We start from the raw sequence: 26,879 nt of genomic DNA on the forward strand, positions 1-26,879 counted from the left end.
GGCACCTTGGGCAGTTTCGAGAGCAATGGGATCCAATTTCCTCATTTTATAGAGAAGGAAACAGTCCCAGAGAAGGCAGCGGACCTATCCAAAGTCACCTTGAAAAACAGGGGAATCATTCCGACTAGGACCCAGGTCTCCTAAGTCCCAGGCCAAGGCTCTTTTCTCGTCTTTCAACATTTTATTAGATTCTTTCTATGTATCTTAAAAATTATCTTTAATATAGACTAAAGCCTTCGTCAAATAGAATTTAACTGACCAGAACCCTCTCGTAGCTGGAATTTATTCTAGTGCTCGACTTTTAAGGAAATGACAACAAAGCAAGTTCCTATCGGTTCAAAGTGCTCCTCCCAGATTGTGCACCGAGGCCAGGCTCCTACGTGTTTTCCACGTCTGTGTCCTGTCCCAGACAGTGGGCATTGTTGCTCACAACAAGGACAGGAACAGGGTCCTTGTACTAACCGGGCTGCCCCAGATATTGAGTGAGATAAAGAAACAAGTAACATCTAGCATGGGCCGACGCTTCCAAACGGGGCAGAGCCCTCAGATTCTCCAGGGTAGGCCCTGCCCTATTTCAGAACTTGGACTCTCAGACCTTGCCACATCCTCACTTGGCAAAGAGCGATGCAGCCACGGGTCCTTGCCTGGAAATGCAAAGGCAAGAAAATGTTGCCAGGAAACAAAGCCGTCTTCTCCCTCCTCAGCTATCTAGAAGTTTGCATCAACCAGAATACGCCACAAGGGCTAGTCGAGACGGCCATCTTAATTCGGCTTAGAGTTCAGCTGCTTTCCTCCTGCATTTTATTCAGTTGCCCTTGCAGGAATGAACACCCGCTTATTTCCGAAGGGGCTTTGGGCATCTTACCAAACATTCGTTCCCGGTACGGTACCGGATGCCCTTTTTTCCCCTTCGACATCCAGTGATCTTGCATAGTCCCGGTCGTTGCAGTGGCAGAACATCAGACATTTTGCTATTGGGACAGTGGTGATTTCTGGGAAGTGAAGTGAGCAAAGATTGCCGCCATTGCTATAGCCTTTTAGACACATTTAGATTTGAGCCTCACAGCAGTGTTTTGAATTTCTTACAGCACTCAGCAGTGAGGTTGGTTTCTTAGGGGTGGGAGTGGGAAGGCAATCTGGTGATTTCATTGGTGTAGGGAACTCCCGGTGTGGTAAATCATTCCACTGATGCAGATAGGCAACTCTGAAAATGTCTAGTCTTAGAAGTTGCCTGGGCCACTGAGGGGAGAATTTAAGTGACTTGCCCAAGGTCACACAGACAGTGTGTGTCAGAGGCAGAGCTTCCTGATTCCTAGGCCTCTCTCTATCCACTCACTACATTATACTTGCCTCTTGAGGTAGGTATTTTACAGAGTCACATTATTCTTGTTTTATAGTGGAGGAAATAGGCTCAGAGAGAGGTAAGGGACTTGCCAAGAGTCACAGAGCTGGTCACTATTGGAGGTAATATTCGCACCCAAGTCCCCTTTTCTCTAGGTTAAGCAAGTAGCCACCTCCTTACTCTTCTCTTACTGTTCTCCTCCTTACTCATCTCTAACTAGAGTAAGGTGATTCATGTAATAACAGAGCATTTTGCCCGAAGGTCACTGAAGTTTCATGGCAAGAAAACCAATGACCAATTCTTCTGGAAACCGAGACACCCCAATCATCCTCCCCCGGAGCGTCTACTTTCATGAAACGAAGCCAGCCCACATTTTAGCCTCTAAAATCCTGGCAGAGACAGGGGATAATCCGTGCCTCCTCCCCAGAGCTTGTGTGTATTATACACTCCGGTTAAGATGCAGCCCCCCAGGGAACAATCTGGAAAGTTGCCTGACGCTGCGTCTTCTTCCACGAGATGGAGGAATGACCTAAGAATCATCACTTCGGCTTTCCAACATGCCGAGGACTCATCATTTTTCCATTTCATAGGCGAGCCAGAGACCGAAATCCGGGAAATGCAATGTACTTACCATAACTGGAAATCTCTACACTGCACTTGGAAACCAGGAGAAAAAAGTCCCGAAGGGGCAAATTATAACTTATATTATTGGTGAGTATTGCTTAACTGTGATTCCTTTTAGGGAACAAAATGACCAAAAATGGTTTCCACATTGCGAAGGGTTATCGATGGATAGTCAGTCAAGGTAATCTTATGTTATTTGTTGGGATCGTTGGCTAACAATAGCTGTGAATTGTTTATAGGGCCTTGCATCTACAGTTGGAAGGGACCATCTGCTCTAACCTCCTCATTTTATAGCTGAGGCAGTTGAGGCCTAGAATAGAGAAGTGACTGGCCCAAGGTCACACAGACAGAACTTGATCAAGCTGGGCTTTGACTTGTTTTGTTTAGAAGGATCATTGGAAATGATGTCTTTTGAGGAAGTAGAAGCTAAACCTTGACCCACAGGTCTGCTGACCGGAAAGGACTTTGTATGAGATGATCTGAAGGATATAATCATTCTTACTATGTAGAGCCACTTCTTATGTATCTTCTAGTAGCTGGATTTACTATCTGAGAGGCTTTAGCATAGTGTGGGTCCTTGCTTTCATTCATTCATTCATTCATTCATTCATTCAGTAAACATTTAATAAAGACCTAATGTGTGCTGTAATAGGCAACTTCTGGGAAGAAGATGGAGACCAACTTGAGTGACAGATCGTCAGTTATAGAATTTAGAATTTACCCAGATGGCATGAGCCAAGGGCAAAAGACAGTTGCTAAGCCCAGGGGCAGAAGACTTCAGGGTCTCCATCTTCTTCCCAGAAGTTGCCTATGACAGAATGCAATAAGGTACAGATGCTGGAGTGCAGGTCTATAGGCCTACCCACCCTTACCACCCGGGACCCTTCTCAAAAATGAGACCCTGAAGTCTTCTGCCCCTGGGCTTAGCAACTGTCTTTTGCCCTTGGCTCATGCCATCTGGGTAAATTCTAAATTCTATAACTGACGATCTGTCGCTCAAGTTGGTCTCCATCTTCTTCCCAGAAGTTGCCTATTACAGTGCCAGAGGTTGTGCTGTCTCTGCCCTCAAAGAGCTTATATTCTACGAGAGGGAAGAGGGGAGCAATGTGCAAACGGATAAATACATCTAAGCTAGATAAAAAATAAATGCAAAGGGATGAGGGGGAGTCATGAAAGGCTGATGCGATCAGAGGTACTTGAGCTAAGCCTTGATGGTAGTTTGAGATTATAAGAGGCAGTGGTAAGGGGGGAGAGCATTCCAGGGGTGAGGCAGTCTGGGCAAAGATGGGAAGTCAGGAGATGGAGTGTTACATCTGGAAAGAGCAGGAAGACCAGTTTGGCTGGACTTTAGCGTATAGGAAGGGGAGGATCGTACAACTAGTCTGAAAAAGGAGGCTGGAGGTGGATTGTAAAGGGCTTTAAAGATCACAAAGGACTTTATAGTTTACCCCAGAGGCAGGAGGGAGTCCCCAGAGTTTCTAGCAGTTCTAAACCTTCTTTTCTCTCCTATGGTAGTGGAGGAGGCTTTTCTCTACCCTCTCAGCAGAGGATCACACTTCATACTTGGCTGAGAAAATAAAGGCCATCTGCTTGGAGATCCCTCTTTGCTCCTCTTCTACCTCTTCAGATCCCTTGACATCATCCATCCCCTTTCCTCCACCAGCCTTTGATGAAGAAGTGACCTTTCTCCTCATCAAGGCCATGCCCTGCACTCATCCCATTGATGTGCTCCCTTCCTGGATCCTTTGGTAGATTGATCCCATGATAAATCCCACCCTCCCATCTTCAGTGACTCCTTATTGTCTTATTTCTTGATGCCTAGAAATAGTCCCAGTCTTCACCCTTCTAAAACAGTCTAAACTCTTATTAGATCCTATTATTTGCTCTGACTATGGTCCAACCTTTCCTCCCTTCCACAACCAAACTGGGAAACCCTATCTAGACTTTTTCTTCTATTTCCTGTTTTCTCATTTAATTTCATCCCCTTGAAATCTGGCTTCTGACCTCATCACTTGATTGAGATTGGTCTCTCCAAGGTTACCAGTGGTTTTTTTTTGTTGTTGACCCTAATGGCCTTTTCTCATTCCTTCTCTAGTATTTACCACTGCTCACCATCTTTTTTTTTTTAATTTTTTAAACCCTTAACTTCTGTGTATTGACTTATAGGTGGAAGATTGGTAAGGGTAGGCAATGGGGGTCAAGTGACTTGCCCAGGGTCACACAGCTGGGAAGTGTCTGAGGCCGGATTTGAACCTAGGACCTCCTGTCTCTAGGCCTGGCTCTCAATCCACTGAGCTACCCAGCTGCCCCCTCACCATCTTTTCTTGATGGAGAATCTCTCCACTTGAGGTTTTCTGGACATTGCACTGTCCTGGTCCTCTTCCTCCCTCTCTGACTATTTATTCCTCATTGACTTTCACTGGTTCATCATCCATTCCATGCCAAGTAAGTGTGGATGTATCTACTATGTTAATGATAAAAATTTGCATAGAATCATAATTCATAGAATAAGATTCAGGTTTTTGTTTTCTGGAAACTCGAGTTTGGAAGCCCTTGCTTCCCCTTCTCCTCTCCGTACTTTCCCTTTGTGTTATTATCAGAAAGGATTTGGTTTTGGTGGGGGTGGAGGGGATCTGGGACGGTTTCTTTCCCAGAACCATGTGTATCAAGAAGCCTTACATGAGTCCCTCACACTCAATCAGTGGATCTTCCTTTATCCTTGGCTTCCTTTTACTGCTTCCTCCAGACTGGTCTATTCATGTATGCTGCAACCTCTCATGTTTCCTTCCAGCAAAGTCTCTTTACAAAGCAGTCTTTGTCTATGTGGTTTCATACTTTGGGAAATGATTTCCCATGGCCATGGGGAAAGCTCTTATCAGCCAGAAGGGATTTGCATTTGACCAAAACATCAGGTTTGGTAAAAGAAACCTCACTACTTTAGTCATCCTGACAAGGTTTGGCTCTCCAATGCTTCCTATGAGCCGCAAGATCTAGTCTGCCTTTTTAATGAAGATTCACACACTTTATCCTTGGAGCTGATGGTGGAAGTCCTAAGGCCCCAATGAGAACCTGCACGGAAAGCACTCAAGACTTGTGGGAACTCCTAGGAGGTCCCAGAATCGAAGAGGCCAGAGGCATTAGGCCCAACACTCTACCTGAACAAAATTGCTTCCTACAATTCCCCTGGCAAGTGGTCAAATAGCTTCTTCTCATAGACGCCTCTCTTTGGGTCCATTTAGCTTTGGGTACTCTCAGTACTAAGAAGTTTTTCCTGAATCTGCCTCTCTGTAACTTCCTCCATTTACTCCATCTTGTGTCTTCTGGAGTCAAGAAGAATGACTGGAACCCCTCTTTTTCACATGGTGACTCTTTAAATACTCTAACCCATCTGTTATATTGCCCCCTCATGGGGTCCAAGTCTCAGGGTGGGTCTCTTCTCTGCCTCTACAGCTCTGAGTCTTTCTACCACTTCACAGATGGCTTTTGGGAGTTGATGTTCTGGAAAGCTGTATCACTCTGTGGTCAACCTAGCCACAAGCTTTCCCCTAGTTAGCTAGATTGGTCTTATATATATATATATATATATTTTTATTTTGAATATTTTCTCCTAGTTACATATTTCATGTTCTTTCCCTCTAGCCAAACTCCACTAACCTCCCTTAGCTGACCCACAATTCCACTGGGTTTTACATGTATCATCGATCAAGACCTAATTCCATATATTATTGATAGTTGGACTAGAGTTATCGTTTAGTGTCTACATCCCCAATAATAGCACCATCATCCCATGTGTTCAAGCAGTTGTTTTCCTTCTGTGTTTCTCCTCCCACAGTTTTTCCTCTGAATGTGGCTAGTTTTCTTTCTTATAAGTCCCTCAGCCTTGCTCTGGATCCTTGCATTGCTGCTAGTAGAGAAGTCCGTTATGTTCGATTGTACAACAGTGTATCAGTCTCTGTGTACAATGTTCTTCTGGCTCTGCTTCTTTCACTCTGCATCAGTTCCTGGAGGTTGTCCCAGTTCACATGGAATTCCTCCAGTTCATTATTCCTTTCACCAGTATTCCATCACCAACAGATAACCACAATTTGTTCAGCCATTCCCCAATTGAAGGACATTCTCTCATTTTCCAATTTTTTGCCACCACAAAGAGCGCGGCTATAAATATTTTTGTACAAGTCTTTTTTCTTATTATCTCTTTGGAGTATAATCCAAGCAGTGCTATGGCTGGATCAAAAGGCAGATAGTCTTTTAAAGCCCTTTGAGCATAGATCCAAATTGACATCCAGAATGGTTGGATCAGTTCACAGCTCCACCAGCAATGCATTAATGCCCTAATTTTGCCACATCCCCTCCAACATTCATCACTCTCCCTTGCTGTCATTTTAGCCAATCTGCTAGGTGAGGTGATACCTCAGAGTTGTTTTGATTTGCATTTCTCTAATTATTAGAGATTTAGAACACTTTCTCATGTGCTTATTGATAGTTTTGTTTTCTTTATCTGAGAATTGCTTATTCATATCCCTTGCCTGTTTATTGAGTGGGAGATGGCTTGACTTTTTTGTACAATTGATTTAGCTCCTTGTATATTTGAGTAATTAGACCTTTATCTGAGTTTTTTGTTATAAAGATTTTTCCCAATTTGTTGTTTCCCTTCTGATTTTGGTAGCATTGGCTTTGTCTGTACAAAAACCTTTTAGTTTAATGTAGTCAAAATTTTTTATTTTACATTTTGTGATTTTTTTCTAACTCTTGCTTGGTTTTAAAATCTTTCCCTTCCCAGAGATCTGATAAGTATCCTATTCTGTGCTCACCCAATTTACCTATAGTTTCCTTCTTTATATTCAAGTCATTCACCCTAGATTGGTCTTTGGATGGCAGACACGATTGCGTTACAACGTGATATACTCATCCCAGGTCCATACTCAAAGCCTTTCCAGCTGGTATCTGACTTGGCAGAGCTGGTCCTCCACCAGCAAAGCCTTTAGGTAGCCTCGGTGCCTTCGTGCCACAATGAGGCACCAGAGGAGAAGGGCAGCAGGGGCATTTACCTGTAAATGTACCTCCAGGAATCTCAATGTTTTCTTTTTTAAATTCTTTAGATTCTTTCATTTTATTTTTATTGTCATGCAAACCACACTTCCTTCCGTATTGGTCATTGTCGTAAGAGCCAAGTCATACATGACCCAACCCCCTAAATGAGACCCCCAATACACTGACTGACATGGAAGATGACTCCAGGAGTTCTTTCTCCTGGAGGTGGATAGGAGAGCATTCCCCATCAAAAGTCAAGATTGTCCCAGATCGTTGCATTGCTGAGAGTAGCCACGTTTCAATATTTTCAACTTTTAGACCTCAGGCTCCAGCTGAGATCAGAGGATCTGAGCTTTAGAGCAGGGGAAGGTCATCTAATCATCACCTTCATTTCACAGAGCTGGCAGATAAGGCCTAGAGAGGTTAAGGTACTTGCCCAGGGTCACACGGCTCGGGTGTGGGGCCTCTCATTCCAAATCTAGCACTCTTTCCATTGCCCTGGCTTGTGCTTTATCTTAATTTGCCAAAAGGCAACAGTCTTTTGAATTTGATGACTCAAAGTACAGATAAACTGGTCCCAACCATGTCATGCTAATATAGGCGAGTGCTCTACTTGCACATTCATTATCTCATCTCACCCTCATAATAACTATGACATAAGTAGAAGCCACAAGATCATCCTCATTTTATAACTAAGGACGCTGAAGACTAGAAAATTTGGGGCAGCTAGGTGGCACAGTGTATAGAGCACCAGGCCAGGAGTCGGGAGGACTTGGGTTCAAATCTGGCCTCAGACACTTCCTAGCTAGGTGACCCTGGGCAAGTTACCTAATCCTCTTGGCCTAGTCCTTGCCCTGGTGTCATAGAGTTGTTACTGAGACAGAAAGTAAGGGTTTTAGAAAAATGGTAAGAGACCTACTTAACATCACCTAGTTCATTTAAAGGCAGGTCTCAGCTCAGAGTCAGCCCTCCTGACTTCTCTCCCAGACTTCTTCATGCTAGGCCACTTTGTTGGAGATGGGGTCATTATTCGGCAAATACAGATCATGTGAGCTCTGACTTCTAGGAGAGGAAAGGAATCTGTTAAGTTTCAGGGAGGAGTTAACATTTGAAATGGTGGCAAGAGAGAAGGGGGGATTCTTGGGATAGGGGACAGAAGTTGAGTAGGCCTGAAGGGGGAGTAGGAGGAGAGTTGGCTGGAAAGGGAAGTCAGAAGCAGTCAGAAGTTGGGGAGACTTGAACTAGGCTTCGATTAATTACTGAGTGGGGACATTGAGTCACATTTTGACTCTATGTTGGTAACCATCTTTGTCCATATAGTTTTCCTTTATTTCAGGAGATAGCTGGTTATTGCTTCAAAGGCCTACATGGAAGCCATTATGTAATTGAGGCATAACATTTCCATAATGTCATTTGACTCATTCACTGTATTTCTGGGTTTAAAAAAATGCCAAATGTCATGGTGACCCATGATGTATTGACTGCCCGTTAAAAGCCTGAGGGAACATTTTCCAGCTTCTGACTCATTGTTGGCCTTAATTGATCATAGAATCAGGAAGTTTTCACTTAGTAGATCGTTGCTCCTTTATCTCAATGACCATTAGTCTGGCTGCTGTCTACAAAGGAAGTTCTGGTAATGTGCCTCTGAGTATATTGCGGGAGGCCATTAGTGACAAGAGAGTGGCTGCCCATCACTTAGCAGCTGTATAACCTTGGCTGGGTTCCTTGACCTCTCTGACCTTTTGGAATAGGCATGGTAGTGGCCGAGAGGTCAGGATTGGTCTGAGGAAAACATCTTTGTAAGCAGGACCATCCTATGTCAGTGTGAGCTTCTCTTATTCTGTGTCAGGGGCATGAGGGAGCAGATTAAAGAGAAACCAAAAGGATAACCCGATAGATTTAGGATGGAGACCAGGAGGAGCTTCTCAATGTCTCCATGCCACAAAGGGCAGGCTGTGAAGGTCTTCTTTCTGGTTGGGGCAGGCATCCATGGAGGGAAGGTGGCTTAAGTTCACTTTGCAATGGGAGACAAGGGGAGTGGGGCAGATGACCTGCAATCCCTTCCAGTCCCAAAACTTAGAGGGTCCCAGATGAGAAGAAAAAAGAGTCACATAAAGAAATGTATGTGGATACACTGGGCATTCCTCAAATTACTTCAATGTTTAATAGAAGGAAGATGGATATGGGCAGGTAGTAGGGGATGACTGGGGCAATGTGACATCACCCTACATCAGCATTGGTGAATGTTTTCAAGTTTGCATGCCCAAACTGCAGCTTCAAGCTGCCTGTGAGCCCCCGCATTAACCCAGAGAGTGACAAGAAGAAGTGCTAGCTTTGGGTGTCTGGACAGAGGGGTGGGGTATGCAAAAATGCCCTTGGGTGCTGGGAAGAGGGGGAATGGAGCATCTCCCCTGTGCCAGCCCAGCATGCGTGTGCCAATACTTTGCCAATGCTGACCTACATAAAGTGTCAGCTGTACTAGGCATAGGGCTTAGAATCAACTGAAGGCTGTGGGGAAAGCAAAGAACCACCAGAAGGATTTGGGGTTTATCTTTGTGTCTGTTTGTTTGAGTTATGGTGGGATAGGAAGATAGGAGAATCCAATGAGTATGGATGGATCAACAATATTCTGACCAACAGAGAAAAAGGTGGAGTTACGGAAATCTTGATTTTTTTTTGAAAATATTGTTTTCAATTCAACATTGAATTCTTGTTTTACTTTCATTTCTGTCAAAAAGGACAGAACAAACCTGGCCAGTGGGGAATTGATGTTCAAGTTAAGTAGGAAGGCAGTAGAAAAGAAGAATCTAGCTGTTCTGGATGAGTTCAGGTTACCAGGCCCATATAAATTACATCCTTCAGGACTGATATGATCACCAAGCCATAGTTAGTGGATAGAGAGCTTGCCTTAGAGCCCACATACTGATTGTGGAACCCTAGGCAGATCACCTTTCTTTGTCCCAGGCAACTTTTTAAGACTTTAAGTTATAGAGAAGGTAGCCCTCTGCATGAGTAGGTGGAGTTTCGTGATCTAGTGGGTTCCTTATAGCAATGAAATCACAGATCTAGTGCCTCTCCCTAACCACGTAGCTAAAAGGAGAAGCAGCAGAGGTCAGGAGAAGGATGAGTTTCCTGGTCTGTGGGAAAAGGAAGAGAATAGATTCTACAAACAGCAGGGTCATGAGATTGACTTCAATTGACGAAGAACTTGAAGGACACATCATCAAAGGGAAGGCTACTGAATTTGTAGAAAAGCCAACAGATATCATGGAAAGCTGGCATGGCTTCAATAAGAACAAGTCATGATGGGAAAAAAAGAACAAGTCAAGGGGCCGTGAGGTGGCTAAATGGATACAGAGCCAGGGCTGGAGACAGGAGGGCCCAGTTTTAAATCTGACCTCAGATACTTCCTAGCTGTGTGACCCTGGGCAAGTCTCTTAACCGTATTTGCCTAGCTCTTCTACCTTGTAAGTGATACTTAGTATTGATTCTAAGACAGAAGGTAAAGATTAAAAAAAAGAATAGGTCCTACTTTTGTTGTTGAGTCATTTTAGTTCTGTCTGAGTCTTGCCATTTCCTTCTCTAGCACATTTTACAGTGAGGAAATGGAGACAAACAGGGTTAAGCGACTTGCCCAGGGTCACAGAGCTAGTAAGTGTCCGAGGCCTGATTTGAAGTCATGAAGATGAGTCCTACTGATTACAAGCCCAGTGCTCTATGTACTGTGTCACCTAGCTATAGGTTACGGTTATATACTATATATAACCCTATAGGTCACAGTAGACTAACCCCATTTCTTTTTATGACGGAGATCCTAGACCGCTGGATCAGAAGAATTCTGTGGACGTCATACCTAGGTTTTAAAGTTTCTCAAGATGTCTTTATGGAAGAGATGGAGGAATGTGGGATAGACTACTTCAGCTGAGGAGAGGTAGAACTGGCTGAATGTCTAGGGCCATTGGCTTGGCAGAGAAAGCCTTTGCTCTAACTATCGAATGAATATCTTTAGCCTTGACTGGGTTAAATGCAGCAGGTCAAATCTGGCTCTTAGTTCAGTGTGCCGCCCATGCAGGTTCGTGTGTATGGTTGCAAGCAGCGTGTAGAAAGGAAGGAAAAAACTGGATTGACCCCAGAAGATCGGCGAGGCCCTGTCTTTCACATTGAAGAGCACGTGCCTTGTGGCATATGTCAGTAAATCCAGTTTCCTTTCAAAATAAAAACCAGAACCTGACAACAGGCGATAAAATAAGTGTTTCCGTATCCAAGGTTGAATAGATGTTGAATGTTGGAAGGGGGCTCTGGATCTGTATCACATGCAGCTTGCATTTCTTTGAAAATATCTGTTTATGATATAAAAACGGCCACAGCGATGTTTATACTGACCCTGTCAAAGGAAACTAGTCTTTTGTTTCTTGGTTAAAAAAGGAGCCCCCAAATCCTTATGTCCACCCTAAAATGGTGAAAAAGATTTCTCCTTCTGCATTTGTGTTCATTCCTGTCACTCTCTCATCCAGAGAGGTGCTTGGCATATCCATGTGGGCTTCCCCTGAGCTCATCAGACAGACTCCTGGCCGATTCAGAGTCATTGCTCAGGCCCCGGCCTCCCTCGGTCCCCACAATCTCATTCAGTATTATTTTCAAGCCTCTCCTGGTCACGAATTTTCTCCTGACCATCCTTTGGTTTGCTTCTGTGCCCTGGAAGACATTGCTTGAATGGCACTCTTTTCTTTCTTTTCTTCTTCTTATTTAAACCCTTAACTTCTGTGTATTGGCTCCTAGGTGGAAGAGTGGTAAGGGTGGGCAATGGAGGTCAAGTGACTTGCCCAGGGTCACCCAGCTGGGAAGTGTCTGAGGCCGGGTTTGAACCTAGGACCTCCCGTCTCTAGGTCTGACTCTCAATCCACTGAGCTACCCAGCTGCCCCTCTTTTCTTCTTTTTTGACAATATTATCGCTTGCCTCCTCCTCTGATTCGAGTCTCCTCTAACTCCCAAAACGGAGGGAAAAGAAGGAAAGCAAAACCTTCGCAGTAAATACGCACAATGAAGTCAAGCAAATGTACACCTCACTGGGCCTGTGATCAGTCTCACGTCTTTCCAAATCCTTCGTCTTGATTATGTTTCAGTCTGCCTTCCTTAATGTTTCTCCTTGTAGGTATGAGGGCCTAGAACATGCTCTCCAGTGTGCCGACTACGTAGAATCGAACGGAAGACATGTTGGATGCCGGTTTCCAAACCTGGAGCTTGCGGAATATCGAGATTTCAACATTTGTGTCAATGGATCTTCGTCAGGCCTTCCCCTGAGGGCCAGCTATTTTACTTTTCAACTTCAAAACCTAGGTAAAGATTCGGGGCGGGCCATTTTATCCCCACTTCTTCCCAATGGCCTTGGGATGCCTTTCAGCGCTCTCGGGAAGGGCTTTAAAAATGAAGACTAAAATAAATGCTCCACGCACAGAGACCCGAGGTAGAGGGATGCCTGGCTACAGCCAACCAGTGGCAAGCAAAACAACTGTGGACCCTTTCAGGTCTCAGGGTTTATTGCCTGACTCTCAGCAGCGAATTGGAATCTACTAATTCCAAGTTAGGCCTTGAAGTCCCCCAGAGAGCTTCTCTATTATTCCCTTTAAAAACGGCTTATTGATTTTTAACGCCCTTATTTCTTCCCATTCCCTTCCTACCTGTTAAATCGTGCTTCGTAACAAAGAAAAAACAAGCAGAACTAGGAACGTCACCTCATAGTTGATGCCGCACACCGTGCCTTTGGCTTACTCCTTCTCTCTCTCTCTCAGGTCAAGGGAATCTTTTCTAACTTTTCCTCATCCCAGCATCGACCCCAGCTAATCAGCCAAAGCAGAAACTTAAGGAAAGTAAGGTAGAACAGTTGCTTTGGGGACAGCCTCCAACTGTCTTTCCCCGCCTTGCCTCCCCTCTCAAATGCCCTCCTCTGGGGCTTTCGCTTTACAGTATATAATGTTCATCTGATGGCCGGCCCTGTTTCCTTTGCCATGTGAGTGTTTTTGAGCTGCTGTCCCAAGTCGAACACAAGTTTTGATTTCGTGTCAGGCCTTAACGTTCTGTTTCTGTGGAAAACGATTACTTTTGTTATTCTCCTGGTGATTGGTATCACCTTAGCGACTATTGATATGGAATGGAATAGGGGTTAGTTACTAGCTAATGTACCAGGGATGTGAAACTACATTATGTGCACACGTTAGTTACCCAGGGCCATTAGGTGGTGCAGGATTGAACATTGGGCCTAGAGGTAGGAAGACCTGAATTCAAATTCAGCTTCAGATACTTACTAGCTATGTGACCCTGGGCAAGTCACTTCACCTTGTTTGCCTCAGTTTACTCATATGTAAAATGAGCTAGAGAAGGAAGTACTAACCACTCCAGTACCTTTGCCAGGAAAACCCCAAATGGTTTCACAAAGACTCAGACCCAACTGAAACGACAAAGCCACAACAGCAAACCCATATTTGACAACATGAAGGGACAGATAGTTTGAGCAAGTCACTTCAGCCCTCTTGGCCTCACTTTCTTCCTTTGTAAAATGAGGCTATTGGATTAGATGACCTCTAAGTTTCCGTCTATCTCTTCTCTACAGATTTATGATCCTTTAGTGCGATCTTGTCAAAGGAGATATGCCTGGGAGCGGCTCTGTGCTTGTCTCTCCTCTTCTTGCTGGAGAGGCGTGGAAACGGGCCCTCTCGGACTGTTCTAGACATTGTTTAGTGCTGAGTGTAAAATCTGCCAAGAACAACACGATTTATTGAAGCAGAATCTCCCCCAAATCATATTCTCAGTGGAGCCAGTTCTGGCTCTGAGTGGTCTTTAATCCAGTTCCCCTGATATTCATTTAGCATCTACTCTGTGGCAGGCAGCGTGTGCAGCTCTGGATACCCCAAAATAAAACAGAAAACAATATTTGCCCTCCAGGATCTTACGTGTGTGTGTGTGTGTGTGTGTGTGTGTGTGTGTGTGTAATCCAACATGTACCTAGATAAGTAAACACAGGGTAATAGATCGAGGAGGGAGAAAGCACTAGAAGTTGGGGGCATTCAGGAAAGGCTCCTCCCAGGAGGCAGCATCTGAGCTGAGCTTGGAAGGAAGTAGAAATGAAGGGAGGGCAGCAGAGCTATAATCAGTAGATTACCCAAAAGAAGGAATATTTCAACCATCCACTAGAATGGGTGGCGACCACTGACTTCCACAGAGGTCTCTTGACCCAGGAGTCAGATACCAGGGACCCCACACCCTGAATATTCACCCCACTATGGGCTGCTTGTTTAGGTCAAGCAACAGAGGCTTATCGGGTGAGACAAAAATTGAATGTGTGCTCACAGCTACCTATTTCTCCCATTTTTTACAAATGCAAATTTATTGAAATATGGCTGAAATATGGAGAGTCTTTCCGGCCAAAGTAGGGGAAATCTGTTTGCTCTTTCCTTTCTGTGTCCCGTTCTATGGTATATCCGTTTGTTTAGTGTGTGTGTGTGTGTGTGTGTGTGTGTGTGTGTGTGTGTGCGTGCGTACGTGCACACATGTGTGCACAAAGGATGCTCAGCCTCTGAAGCTTGGGAGAGGGAGTTCTACTTTCATAGAAATTGCATCCCCGATATGCTCCTTGCCCCTCTCCCCGAGGTATTCATTTGTTAAGTTAGCTCTGGCCTGTGTGGTCCCTTTTGGCCAAACTCCATGATAACTTTAGCCTTAGGGGAAATCTATACTCTATTGGCCTTTTACCTCCTTATTTTGATCTCACCCCATCCTAAGCCTCTCCCCAAGATTTAATCAGCAGTATCATTAGTTCAACAGATAAAATTTCACTCATTTGGACTCCGAGAAGCAATCTGGGCAGGGATTTTATAGTCATGTTCCAGACTTTTCTCTAAAGGCTTTCTTTCATTTTCTGTTTTTATTTTATGGAAATTTAAATTGAGATAGTTTTTCACTTGACCGAAATCGGGCTTTCTTTTCCGTCTCACTTACCCGTCCAATGGAAAATAACAAAAAAAAACGGAGCCCTTCTAACAGATATACGTGGTCAAGCAAAACAAATCCCTTCGTTGGCCAGGCCCCAAAATGTATGAGTTTGTGTACCTGGTGGTCAATCCATTACTTCTCTCTTGGGGAGTGGGGAGCATGTTTCCATGTGAGTCCTTGGGAGACATCATTGGTCATTGTTTTTAGTAGAGTTCTCAAGTCTGAAAAGAGTCATTTGATAGGGTGCGCCTGAGTTCCAAGCCTTGTCTAAATTGGAGGCCATCATGGATAGTTCTGAGCCAGTATCAGACCCTGTAGAGTTGGCTACTTCGTTCTGGTCTTCACACTGATCTTTCCCAAATGAAACCATCCTTAATGATATTAGCTCTGGCCTGGGTGGTCCCTTTTGGCCAGATTCAGTGATTACTTTAGCCTTTCACCACCCAAAGTCTCCAGTCAACAAGTTCTTTTGTCGGGTTCTCCTCTGAGCATGAGCTCAATTGAAAATCTTGTCCTGTTTGTGAAGTCTGGACGGTGGCACCCTCGACACAATGACAGGAATCATCCTGCTTGTGGGTACAACCTCCTCCCCCACTTTCAGGCCACTTCCCACATCCCAAGGTCCTTCCCACCCAAAGGTCCTGTTTGGTAGGTCAGCCCTCAGCCATAGACTATCATCAGTCTGTGCTTCGGAAGAAGTCCTTCTGAAGTTTCCTCACTGTAAAGCACCAGAATACCCACACGCCTGGCCTACTACATCCCAGTGGGTAGACAATGCCGAGGATGGGTAATCCGATAATCCAAAGTGTCCCAAGGCAAATAGTCAGGCCTGGGCCCATTAACTATCACATTCTTTGAAGAGCCAATAGCCCGTCTTGGAGTGTGGTTAGCCTGACTTCATGAGGATGATTACCAAAAAGGGAGGCCTCAGTAGCCAAGGTAGCAGGCCGTCCTCACATCCAGCCTACTAGCAAGGTAACTTTGGTAGAGGCAAGGCGAGGTATGGGCCTACTTACTTTCATGACAATCGGGGTCAGAAGAGTGGGCCACCTGACACAGCGCCCTACTGTCAATGCTGGCATGGCTGCTTTTGACTGGAAGTGGCCTGGGGGCTCATGTCTTCTCCTTTGCTTTTTAGTGAAACCTCATCCCCCTGAACAGCTAAACCTGACTCAGAGGAAACCGGAAGAGCTTCACTTGGAATGGAAGCCCCCTGAAGGACCCATCCCCCCTCAGTGCCTGGCATATGAAGTTCAGTTCCAAGAAGATGATGCTTCCTGGACGGTATCAATGCATTTGTTTGGTTGTGTCTGACCCAAACCTATGTTTTCATTGGTGTAAGGGACGTCCTTGGGGACGCTCCCATCTGCTAATGCTGGCTGGAAATGACTGCAGTTTGTAGACAAGGAGAGTTGCCGGACCACTGAGAGGTTCTTTGAGATGCCATCCCGCCTAGTCTTCGTGGCTCTGAGGGGGGCCTCTCAGCCCACTACGGCCTTGCCGTCTCTCATAGTCTGTATTTTACTTTCATATTAACTGTTCTGATTTAGAGGAATAAGAGCCTGCTGCTTCTCTTCCTTGATTATCTCTAGTTTGCTCTGCCCATAGCTTGCTGGCACATGGCTGTCTCCCATATTAGATTGTGGATTCCTCCCGGGGAAGGAACTGTCTTTGTTGTCTTAGTGTATATCACTGTGCCCGGCACATCGGAGGTACTTAACCAATGTTCTCCAACACGCTGGCCAAAGAGAGCTTTGGGAGTTGAGGGGAAAGGGTTGAAGAAGGAATATTATTGGGAGTAGAGACCAACTACAGTGACAACCTTTTACTCCAGACACTAACGCAGTAAAGCTGCACAAGCTGGTGCATTCTCGTGGGTACAGTGGAAGAAGTTCTGTTTCTGGAGTCAAAGGAGAAGGAGTCAAATCTTGCCTTTGACATTTATTATATGGGTGATCTTAGGAAAGTCACTTAGTCTTTCCATGCCTCAGTTTCCTCATCTGTAAGGTGAATGGGTTGGACCAGATGGTCTCTGAGGTGCCTTTCACCTTTAGACCCACGATCCTTTATGTATACACATCTAAGTAATAGTTATACACAAATCCCTTTTTTCTTCCCAAACCGGTTCTATCAATTTGAATTCCTACTTCAAGCCACAATGGTACCCAACCTAAGATCAGAATGAGGAGTACTTGGGAACCCCTGATCTAATCTAATCCCATCATTGTGTAGACGGGGAAACAGACTCAAAGAGGAGGAGGCACTTGTCTAAGATCCTATGGTGAGTTCATGTCAGAGCCGGGCTAGGCTCCTGCCTCCTGCCCCACTGCTCTTCCTCCTCCTGCTTCTTGGCAGCATCCACATTGTGTTCGAAAAAAGTTTTATTTGGATTGAGATTGATTTCCGACTCCTCAAAATACAAGGGAAGGCCACAGACCCACGAGCGGTGCACAAGTGGCGCCCCCTTTGCAGAGGAACCTACAGACTGAGATTTCATCGTAAGCACAGAACACCATAAATGGTTTCATCCTTCAGCAGGGATGATCCTGAGTACCGTGAACAGGTCCAAAGGCAGATCTCGTCTGTGCCCATTGAAGTCAGATTGCCAGCTGCTTGAAGTTGCAGATACTTGACCCTGGAGGTGCCATTTGGTTCTTTGAAATTTAGCCCATTTCCATAAGTAATTCTCCCCGTGTCAGGGACTGTATTAGCCACACGATGACCGTCTTCTTTTTTTCCCTTCCTCAACACTCTGACGTGGTTCTACCCTAATATTCTTCCTCAGGCATATCAGAAGTGTTTATTTTGTGGTTCTCAGTGAAATTGGTCAGATCTAGCCAGTGGCCTGTCAGTGGAAGATTAGTCCAAGCCAAGTCACAATGTCAGGCCAAGTGTTTCTGGCCATGAGAACGAAGCACTGTAGCCTGCGTTCTCTTTGTCTTTCAGTCCAGATCCACGGAGAGAGAAATGATCACCCTTCCAAAGTCCAACGGCAGCCGAAGATTCTGCGTCTGGGTCAGAGACAAAGTGAATATCTACTGTGCCAGCGAAGGCTTTTGGAGTGAATGGAGCTCCCAACAGTGCTTGGAAGGTAGGAGATCAGAGAGAATGATGACAAACCCAATGGGGAGACACACGAGGCCATTTGCTTTTTGGTTTTTTGCTGCATTATGGAACCTTTAGGCTAATTGTCCAAGTACTATTGGCAAATTCATTCATCAACTGAGCAGCTGTTTCCTGGGGACCCATCATGTGCCTAGCTCTGTGTCTAAGTCCTGGTCATACTAGTATGGGCAACTAGAAGCCCTTATTTGACCCCTAGTTCATTCCTGGTTCATCCCAGCTACGAGTACATTTTCAGGTTGCTATAACATACAGGAATCTCCCAAGTTGATCATATACGTGTTGCTACTTTCTTGCTGTTTTCCCATGATTCTTATCTGCTCCCTGTTTTGGAACAGGAGCTGACCTTGGTCTTGAAGGCTGGCATTTTGGGAGATCATAGCCCAGCATCAAATGCTTGGAGCACAGCCCCAGGCCAGGCCAGATCAGACACAGGGTGGTAGGGATTTTGGGTCTCGGTAAGTTGCTAACTCCCAGAAGGGCTATGATTAGCCCTGTGGAACTTACCCTGACTTTGCCAGAATTGAAGGCCTCTGAAGAAAGCAAGTCACATGTTCCAATTGCTCAACTTGTTAGTGTGTACACGGGTGTCCCACCAGACTTCCCAGTGAAAAGAGCCATGATACGTGAAGCTAGCAAAGGCCTTGAGAGAGCTGAATTTGGCCCCATGTCCGGACAGCTAAGTGACAGCTAGACTCCTGGAAATGAATGAAGGCAGTGAGAGCCAGGTTTGGGGGTGGCTCTGACACAGTTGCTCTGGTCAGCGTTGGATGCGAGCGTTGAGGTGCGAGCTGGGGAGGGAACAAGCGCACAGTATTTTCTTAAATACTGTCTTCGGGGGTCAAGTGAAGACTTGACAACGAAGAAAAGTGCTTCATCGGCTTTGCCGGGATGAACCTAGATGCCAAAGCTCGTGACTGAATTGAAGAGAAATCCTTTCAAGTGCTATGCCCGTGGCTGCCAGCTTATCCCTGACGATTCTTGTTTCCAGAAACAAAATCTCGCATCTTGCATCCTTTGCGGATAAGTGTTGAAACTCTCAGAACCGAAGAGAGGAATATTTTTCCTTTTCTATGGAAATTCCAATGATGTGCTTTTTGGTGGGGAGGGGAAGAAGGGAGACGTGGGACCGTATGAGCACATTTCATTCAGAATTTAGCCAGAACCCAGAGAAATCCGGCTAGAGATAACCACTAGCTCAGAATGACTCAAAAGCATCCATAGACTGGAAGGAAATTCTGTGGCTAATTAGAAACAGTTAAAAATCAAAAGCAAATGTAGGGCATGGCCATCTACTAGGCCATGTAGTTTCCAGGATGGCAAAATTCCATTATAATGAAGTGATTGGTTCATCACTTTGCTACTCTTTGAACTGTAATGGACCTTGATGTACTACACTCGATTTTTTTTCTGTTGCTCTGGTAAGTGGTTTTCCCCGAATTAAACAACTCACAAAACAAGGAAGCTACATAGAACTGGTTCTTTAAGAGAAATCTCTTGGGCTTACTTGGTCTGATGTGCATCATTCGTCTGGGTCTAGATACTCTTGACTTTGGTTAGAATTATGTCATTCCATTACCATTTTTATTGGTTAATTTGTAGTTACAGCATGACCAAAGCTGTTGGAGGCTAGAATGATAGTCCAATTCTCTCTCGATCACATTAGGGAGCTTGGGAACAACAACAAAGGGAGGAGTGGTTTCTCCACTGAGATTCCTTCTTTTAGTCTTTAATGCTATGCCATGATTCTATATAAAACTTTCATTAATCTCATTCATTTTCACATCACCTTTAATTTTGAACACATGCCACCTCTACTTAGCAACCTTTTCCTTTTAACCAAGAATAAAAAGCAAAAAAAAAGAGTACAGATCATCAGAACTAACCAATACATCAACCCAATCTGATAGGGAATGCAGGGTTTCATGCCCAGTGTTCTCCACTCATACAAAGAAGTGATAATTTGTGTAACTTCCTTGTTTCATGAGTCATATTTTTTTTTCTTTTCTTTTTGGAGGACCATCTTGGTCTTCATAATGACACAATGTTCAGTTCTGGTTGATTTTCTCTTCATTTTCATGTTTGAGGTCACTGGTTCTGCTCACTTCATTCTGCATCTGTTTATGTAAGTCTTCTTATTCATCTCTATTCCTCATCATATTCATCCTTTGTTGTAGGATAGCCATATTCCATCATATGCACATACCACAATTCATTTAACCATCCCAAAATTGATGGGAATTTACTTTGCTTCCAGTTTTTAGCACAATTCTTATACGAACTTTCATGAGAACTAGGAAAAGAGAATAATTTTTTTTGTCTTGTAAAAATTAAATAGTACTGCTGGTTAAGGGTTGATTACACATAGGGCAGGGGTCGGCAACGTATGGCTCTTGAGCCATATCTGGCTCTTTCGAGGGCCAGATACGACTCTTTCTGCAGGAGCCACAAAGTCCATTTTTTTTCAGGCACTGTTACAGGAGCGGCACTGTGAGCACTATACGGCTTTCACGAAATTACATTTTTAAAAATGTGGTGTTTAGGGCTCTCATGGACAAAAAGGTTGCCAACCCACCCCTGACATGGGGATTTAGGCTAGAAAATTCCATTTCCCAAAGAATCTACAATCCCTACTCTTTTGCCTTTGAGGGCAGCTTTACAATGTACATCCTTGTGGGATAAGGGGCCCTGTAAATCATTAGGAGCCACCATCACTAGTAGTAGGAGTAGTAAGAGTAGTAGCTGCAATAGCAGTTGCAGCAGCGGCAGCAGCAACAGTAGCAGAAATAAATAGTGGTTGATACTTAGTACATCAAGGTGTATGATGCTCTCAGCTATTCTGGGACAGAGGTGCTATGGCTATTATTGTCCCTATTTTATAGATGAGGAAACTGAGGCAGGAGGAGGAGAAGTGGCATTCCAACTGAGACCCTCCTAATGTCAAGGCAGCATTATAGTCACTTTGACATCCTGCCTTGGTTTATTTATTCCCTAGCAGAGAGAAAGACTGTGGCACACTTTAGACAAGTTGTTTTTGGTGGGGAGCAAGAAAGGGGGAAGTTGGAATAAGGAGAATGCTACCTTGGCTCATTGGACCTAGGGGGAATCTTTCAAGGGGTGAGCATAGATTTGGAAATGGAGAGTGATAATGATGAACTTGGTCTGTTTAACATTTTACTGAGGGACAGTTCCATTCCTATTACCGTCCCTACCATTCAAAACAGATTTCCCTATAATCCCTAAGCCATGATGATCTTGAAATGATATTCTCTTGGACAGCCTACCATGTAGTTCACAACAGAATTCGGAGCTAATTCAAGCATGTGACTTGCTTTCTCTTATTTATAGTGTAAGAGAGACACCGAACCTATTTGTCCGATGCCAATGGGGCTCGCATTTCATCACTTTGAGATGATTACCGAAAGTCACAAGTTCAGTTTCTTAAAACAGGAACAAAGCCAGAGAATCAATAGCGAGAGGAGGCAAAGGCTGTTGGGAGAATTGTATTTGGGGTGATTTTTTTTCTCCAAATGAAGCGAAATGAACAGGTGATGCCGTGTCAGTTCAGTAAACCGTGTGGTCCATGTAGCAAGTCCTCGGCCAAAAGGAATGACAGAACACCATGTAGGTGTCTGTCCGAACAGATCCCGCTGTCCATTTTCTGCTCCAGTGATTTCAGCTCTATCCTAGCAAATATGTCAGATGATTGGCAGATGGAACCAAGCTCCCAGCTTAGCTCCAGGAGAGTGGGGGTGCCCCTGGCCCACTTTATTATTAGGGAATTTCTTAAAACCAAGGCCAACCTCTAATCCCAGTTTGTCATTTTCATTCCTAGAGCATCGAGAAGATGACAGCTGGCTTCTCTTTGTCATTATCCCGGTCACTTTAATCATGCTAAAGGCCATTCTGCTAGCTTTGCTGTTTATACAAAAACAGAGAGCCTGTTTGAAGCAGGTAAGTTATGGAGGTGCCCTTTAGATGGAGTCTGAACAAATAATGGCTGATGTTCTCATCCACATGCAAGGGGGGAGGGCTGTGATGGCTATAAGTCTGGGAATGCATTGTGAAGGGTGTCATTTACAGGGTGGTCATTTCCAAACTCATCCCTAAAACAAGAATAAAAAGTTTATCCGAAGCTCATGAGAAACTCTTCATCCTTAGCTTCCAGGCAGAGTCTGAGCTTCAAGGTGATGGGAAGGTAACGGGAGGGCGAGGATGGTCAAAGTTAACATACCCTGGAACACCGTGACAGTGTGATGGATGAGTCAGTTTGCAGAGTACCTACTATGTGCAAGATCTTATAAGGAATATGAAGACAAAAAAGGCAGGTCCTGCCCTAGAAGAGCTCAGTCTCCTTGGAGAGGCAAGACTTAGACAGACAAGAGAGCTCACAGGATAGAAAAGTTGAATGAGACTTGCTAGGACTCCTAGTCCAACCCACACCCAAATAGGAAACCCCTTTTCGACATTGGGAATAGAGGTCACCGACATTTGTTAGGAGATCTCCAGTGAGGGAGAAGCTATGTCTGCATGGAGCTGCCCATCCCACTTTTGAACAGCTCTCTTACCAAGTGTGTCCTTGCATTGAGCTAAAAGCTGCTACTTCTCCAACTTTTCTCGCCATTCCTTACTTCTGCTTCCTGGGGTCAAGCAGAACAAATTTCATCTCCCTTTTCTATGCCAGCTCTTCAGATACTTGAGGACAACTATCTCCTCCCTACCAGAACCCCCAGTCTTCTCTTCTATTGGCCAAATGACCACTGGGCCTTCACCAAATCCTGGTGAATTTTCAATGGATCCTCTGTATCCAATTCCATCTTTTTAAAACAATTATTTTTCTTGTCATCCAAAACACACTTCCATATTGGTCATTGTTGAAAGAGCAAATTCATGCAAAACCAAACCCCCCAAATTAAACCAGAAATCCAGTGATGTGAAAGACGACTCCAACAGTTCTTTCTCTGGAGGTGGATGGCATTCCCCATCGTAAGTCTTTCAGGATCGTCCCAGATCATTGCATTGCTGAGAGGAGCCAAGTTTTCACAGATGATCATTGTCTAATATTGCTGTTATTGTGTACTTCCAGTTCTGCTTATTTTGCTCTGTATCAGTTCCTGCAGAGCTTTCCAGCTTTTTCTTTCTTTTTTTAACCCATCACCTTCCATCTTGGAGTCAATACTATGTATTGGCTCCAAGGCAGAAGACTGGTAAGGGCTAGGCGATGGGGGTTAAGTGACTTGCCCAAGGTCACACAGCTGGGAAGTGTCTGAGGCCAGATTTGAACCTAGGACCTCCCATCTCTAGGCCTGGCTCTCCATCCACTGAGCCACCCAGCTGCCCCCTTCAGCTTTTTCTGAAATCATTTTGCTTATCATTTCTTATAGCACAATAGATTCTATTGCCAACATGTATCACAATCTGTTCAGCCATTCCCCAATTGATGGATATCCACTCAATTTCTAATTCTTTACCACTTCAAAGAGAGCTGCTATAAATATTTTTGTACAAGTAGGTCCTTTCCCCTTTTTTATTATCTCTTTGGGATACGGATCCAGTAGTGGTATTACTAGATCGAAGGGTATGCACAATTGTATAGCCCTTTGGGTATAGTTCCAAATTGCCCTCCAGAATGGTTGGATCAGTTCACAGCTCCACCAACAATGCATTAGTGTCCCTATTTTTGCCACATTCCCTCTACTTTATTTATCACTTCCCCTTACTGCCATAGTGGCCAGTCTGCTAGGTGTGAGGTGGCACCTCAGACTTGTTTCAATTTGCATTTCTCTAATCAAGAGGGATTTTGAACATTTTTTCATATCATTATTGAAGCTTTGATTTCTTCATCTGAAAATTGCTTGTTCAGATCCTTTGACCGTTTGTCAATTGGGGAATGGCTTTCAAATTCCATCTTAAGGCATTAAGGACTGCTTCCTTAGAGAGTGTACAGCTCAGGTGCCACTTCCGGCCTGTCTCTTTTCCTGCTTCCTGCCCCTCCTCCCAGTCTTTGGTGCTCGTTCCTCCCAAGTGAGTTCCTTGAACCCAGAGGCTATTTTGTTTCAGCCATTTTCCTCTTTAGCAATTAGACCAGAGCCCTACACATGAGAGGTACTTAGTAAAACCTCTGTTAAATAACAGTGGAACACGTGGCTTCAGATGTGGCCAACCGAGGCAGAGTATTCAGCTGTGTCCTTTTCCTCTCACTAACTGATCCAATGTAAGGGCATGAGATACTCAAGAATTGGGCAGCCTAAGTATACGCGTCTGAGTGTTATAGTCATGATTCTATTAGTAATCTAAGATGATACTCTATTATACTATTAGTAGGAGTGCTGGAAGAGCCATTCCAGCTGGTTAGTGTGGTCAGGGAGGCTTCACGAAAGAGAGGAGATTTGGACTCGAACACTGAACCCCTAGGCCATTACTGAACTGAGAAGAGTACCAGGAGAGTGCTTAGATCTGCTGCCACGCTCTGCCACATTTGAGCTTTGCCCTGGGAAGAAGCAGCATCAGTTTTCTGTGACGTACTACTTGGCGCAGCACTTTCCAGGATCCACCCACTCCTCAGCTAAGCAGCTAGGTGGCGCTGTTGGGCCTAGAGCATTGAGGCCAGAGTCAGGAAAACCTGAGTTCCAGTCTGGTCTCCACCACTTCCTAACTGTGTGACCGTGAGCAAGTCACTTACCTCTCTCTGCTCAGTTTCCCCATCTGTAAAAAAGCATCTCCCTTCCAGGGCTGTTGTGAGGATCTGATGAGGTCATATTTGTAAGGTGCTTAGCACAGTAGGTACTGTTCCCTTCCTTCTTGTTTTAGGCCAGAAAGCCCTCCACAGCCTCTCTTCCTGTGCCATTCTTATTCTTATCCTTCCCTAGTTCTCCTAGGAGGGATCCAACCAGAGTGCCGGATGCTCTCCTCCAGATCTTTTTACTTTCCGTGATCCCAGTGACATGGCGGATTGGGGGTGGGGGGGTTGGGGGGCTGGTTGTCTGCCAGCACTTTGCTCTCCAGCCCAATCTCCTTTTCTGATTTTCTTTTTTCTTTCTTTCTTTTTTTTTAAACCCTTAACTTCTGTGTATTGGCTCCAGGGCAGAAGAGTGGTAAGGGTGGGCCATGGGGGCCAAGTGACTTGCCCAGGGTCACCCAGCTGGGAAGTGTCTGAGACCGGATTTGAACCCAGGACCTCCCATCTCTAGTTCTGGCTCTCCATCCACTAAGCTACCCAGCTGCCCCCTTTTCTGATTTTCTGATTGGACATTGCCTCTCCCTACCTCCCCTCTTCCCCAAATACGTAAAGCCACATACACCTAGGCCCCGGACTTCACTTTTGGTGCCTGTCATCATTGGCGATGTGCAAAATCATGTTCCTGTTATTCTGTGTCTCCATTGATAACGGAAGCTCTTTACAATTTCAGGTTCTTGGCAAAAAGGAAGTCCATTTCTACCAAGAGGCAATCTGCTGATAAGCCACCCTCCTTCCGGCCACCCATCCAGCTGGCTGCCCCTTTCCTTTCCTTCTTTCTTTTTTTTTTTTTTTTGAACCCTCACCTTCCATCTTGGAGTCAATACTGTGCATTGGTTCTAAGGCAGAAGAGTGGTATGGTTAGGCCGTGGGGGTCAAGTGACTTGCCCAGGGTCACCCAGCTGGGAAGTGTCTGAGGCCAGATTGGAACCCCTTTACTTTCATAGCAGGAAGAGGGGTTAAACCTTTTTTGTTGACCCCCCCGAGGAAGTCTTCTGGCATCTCGCTTCCCGTGGGCTCACCTCTGAGAGCAGCATATTTCAAATGACTTTAGGTCACACACATCAACATACACACTCACCCGTGTGTATACATGCCTACATATAAATATTTGGGGGAGGGGGCAGGGGTTGCTTGTAGAAAAAGAACGACCTTATGTTGTAAGCTTTTCTAGTTCCTACTAATAAGGCTGCTTCTCATGAATCTTTAATGTTGCACAATGGAAAGCCCAGGGATAGGTCTGGCTTCTTTTTCAGTGATCTGTTCGCAAAAGTATGCGATTTCATAACTTGTCCAAAGCTGAGCCGCATAGACTTTGCCAAAGCCTGATGAGTTTCAAGTTTGTCAAAACTTGCCCTTTAGGTAAGTTCCTGGACTGTGAATCACATTATTTGGATGAAAAGCTAGCTGCAGGCGTGATGGAGTGACAAGGAAATATTTAAGATGTACGCGCCCATTCTTCAGATCCTAGTGCCTCGGGTGGCAGGACGAGGATGAGGATGAGGGGGTGAGTGTGTGAGTGTGAGGTGGGGAGGGAGGAAGCGCAGTGCTTGGTGCTGGAAGGCACGAGATGGCCCAGAGGTCAACTTTGAGAACTTAGAAGAATCCACATGCTCTGAAGAGAAAGCTGGGGACTTTCCTGCGCTTCCTGGCAGCTCGCCTCCATTTTCCGATTGGGCAGTAAAGAGACCCGGAGTCCAAAGGAACTAGACTGTGAAATTAGCGTGCAGTTATCAGAAAAGGCCGTCTGGCTGACGGAGCGATCCCAGCCTGAAGAGGATTCGGTCATCCACATGTGGCTATTTCCTTGTCAGCCTCATGAATTAAGAATGGCAGCTGCCAACTCAGGGGCTTGTGCTGGGGCTGGGAGATGCCTTGGAAGTTGGTCAAATCCGTATGGCTGGGGTAGGATTGTGGACAGAATGGTTGACAGGTAGAAAGAATCTATGGGAGGCAGTCATAAACCAAGTGATACGCCACGGCACTGTGCCTTCTCCCAAGGCGGAACAACATCCAGCAGTGTGTCGGCGTGCCCCG

General features: G+C 45.0%; 1 protein-coding gene across 1 annotated transcript in view; it reads left to right on the forward strand.

The window, feature by feature from the left end:
* The window catches only part of IL13RA2 (interleukin 13 receptor subunit alpha 2), a 39,899-nt gene extending 14,336 nt beyond the window's left edge, over positions 1–25,563 (forward strand). Inside the window, exons 6-11 of the mRNA XM_044682844.1 lie at positions 1,933–2,053; positions 12,150–12,334; positions 16,122–16,267; positions 17,930–18,074; positions 21,942–22,060; positions 25,516–25,563. Of these exons, the coding sequence (XP_044538779.1) occupies positions 1,933–2,053; positions 12,150–12,334; positions 16,122–16,267; positions 17,930–18,074; positions 21,942–22,060; positions 25,516–25,563 (764 nt within the window). The remainder of the gene's footprint in view (positions 1–1,932; positions 2,054–12,149; positions 12,335–16,121; positions 16,268–17,929; positions 18,075–21,941; positions 22,061–25,515) is intronic.
* Positions 25,564–26,879: the final 1,316 nt, after the last annotated feature.

This window comes from Gracilinanus agilis, chromosome X, assembly GCF_016433145.1.
Source record: "Gracilinanus agilis isolate LMUSP501 chromosome X, AgileGrace, whole genome shotgun sequence".
Classification (NCBI taxonomy): Eukaryota; Metazoa; Chordata; class Mammalia; order Didelphimorphia; family Didelphidae; genus Gracilinanus; species Gracilinanus agilis.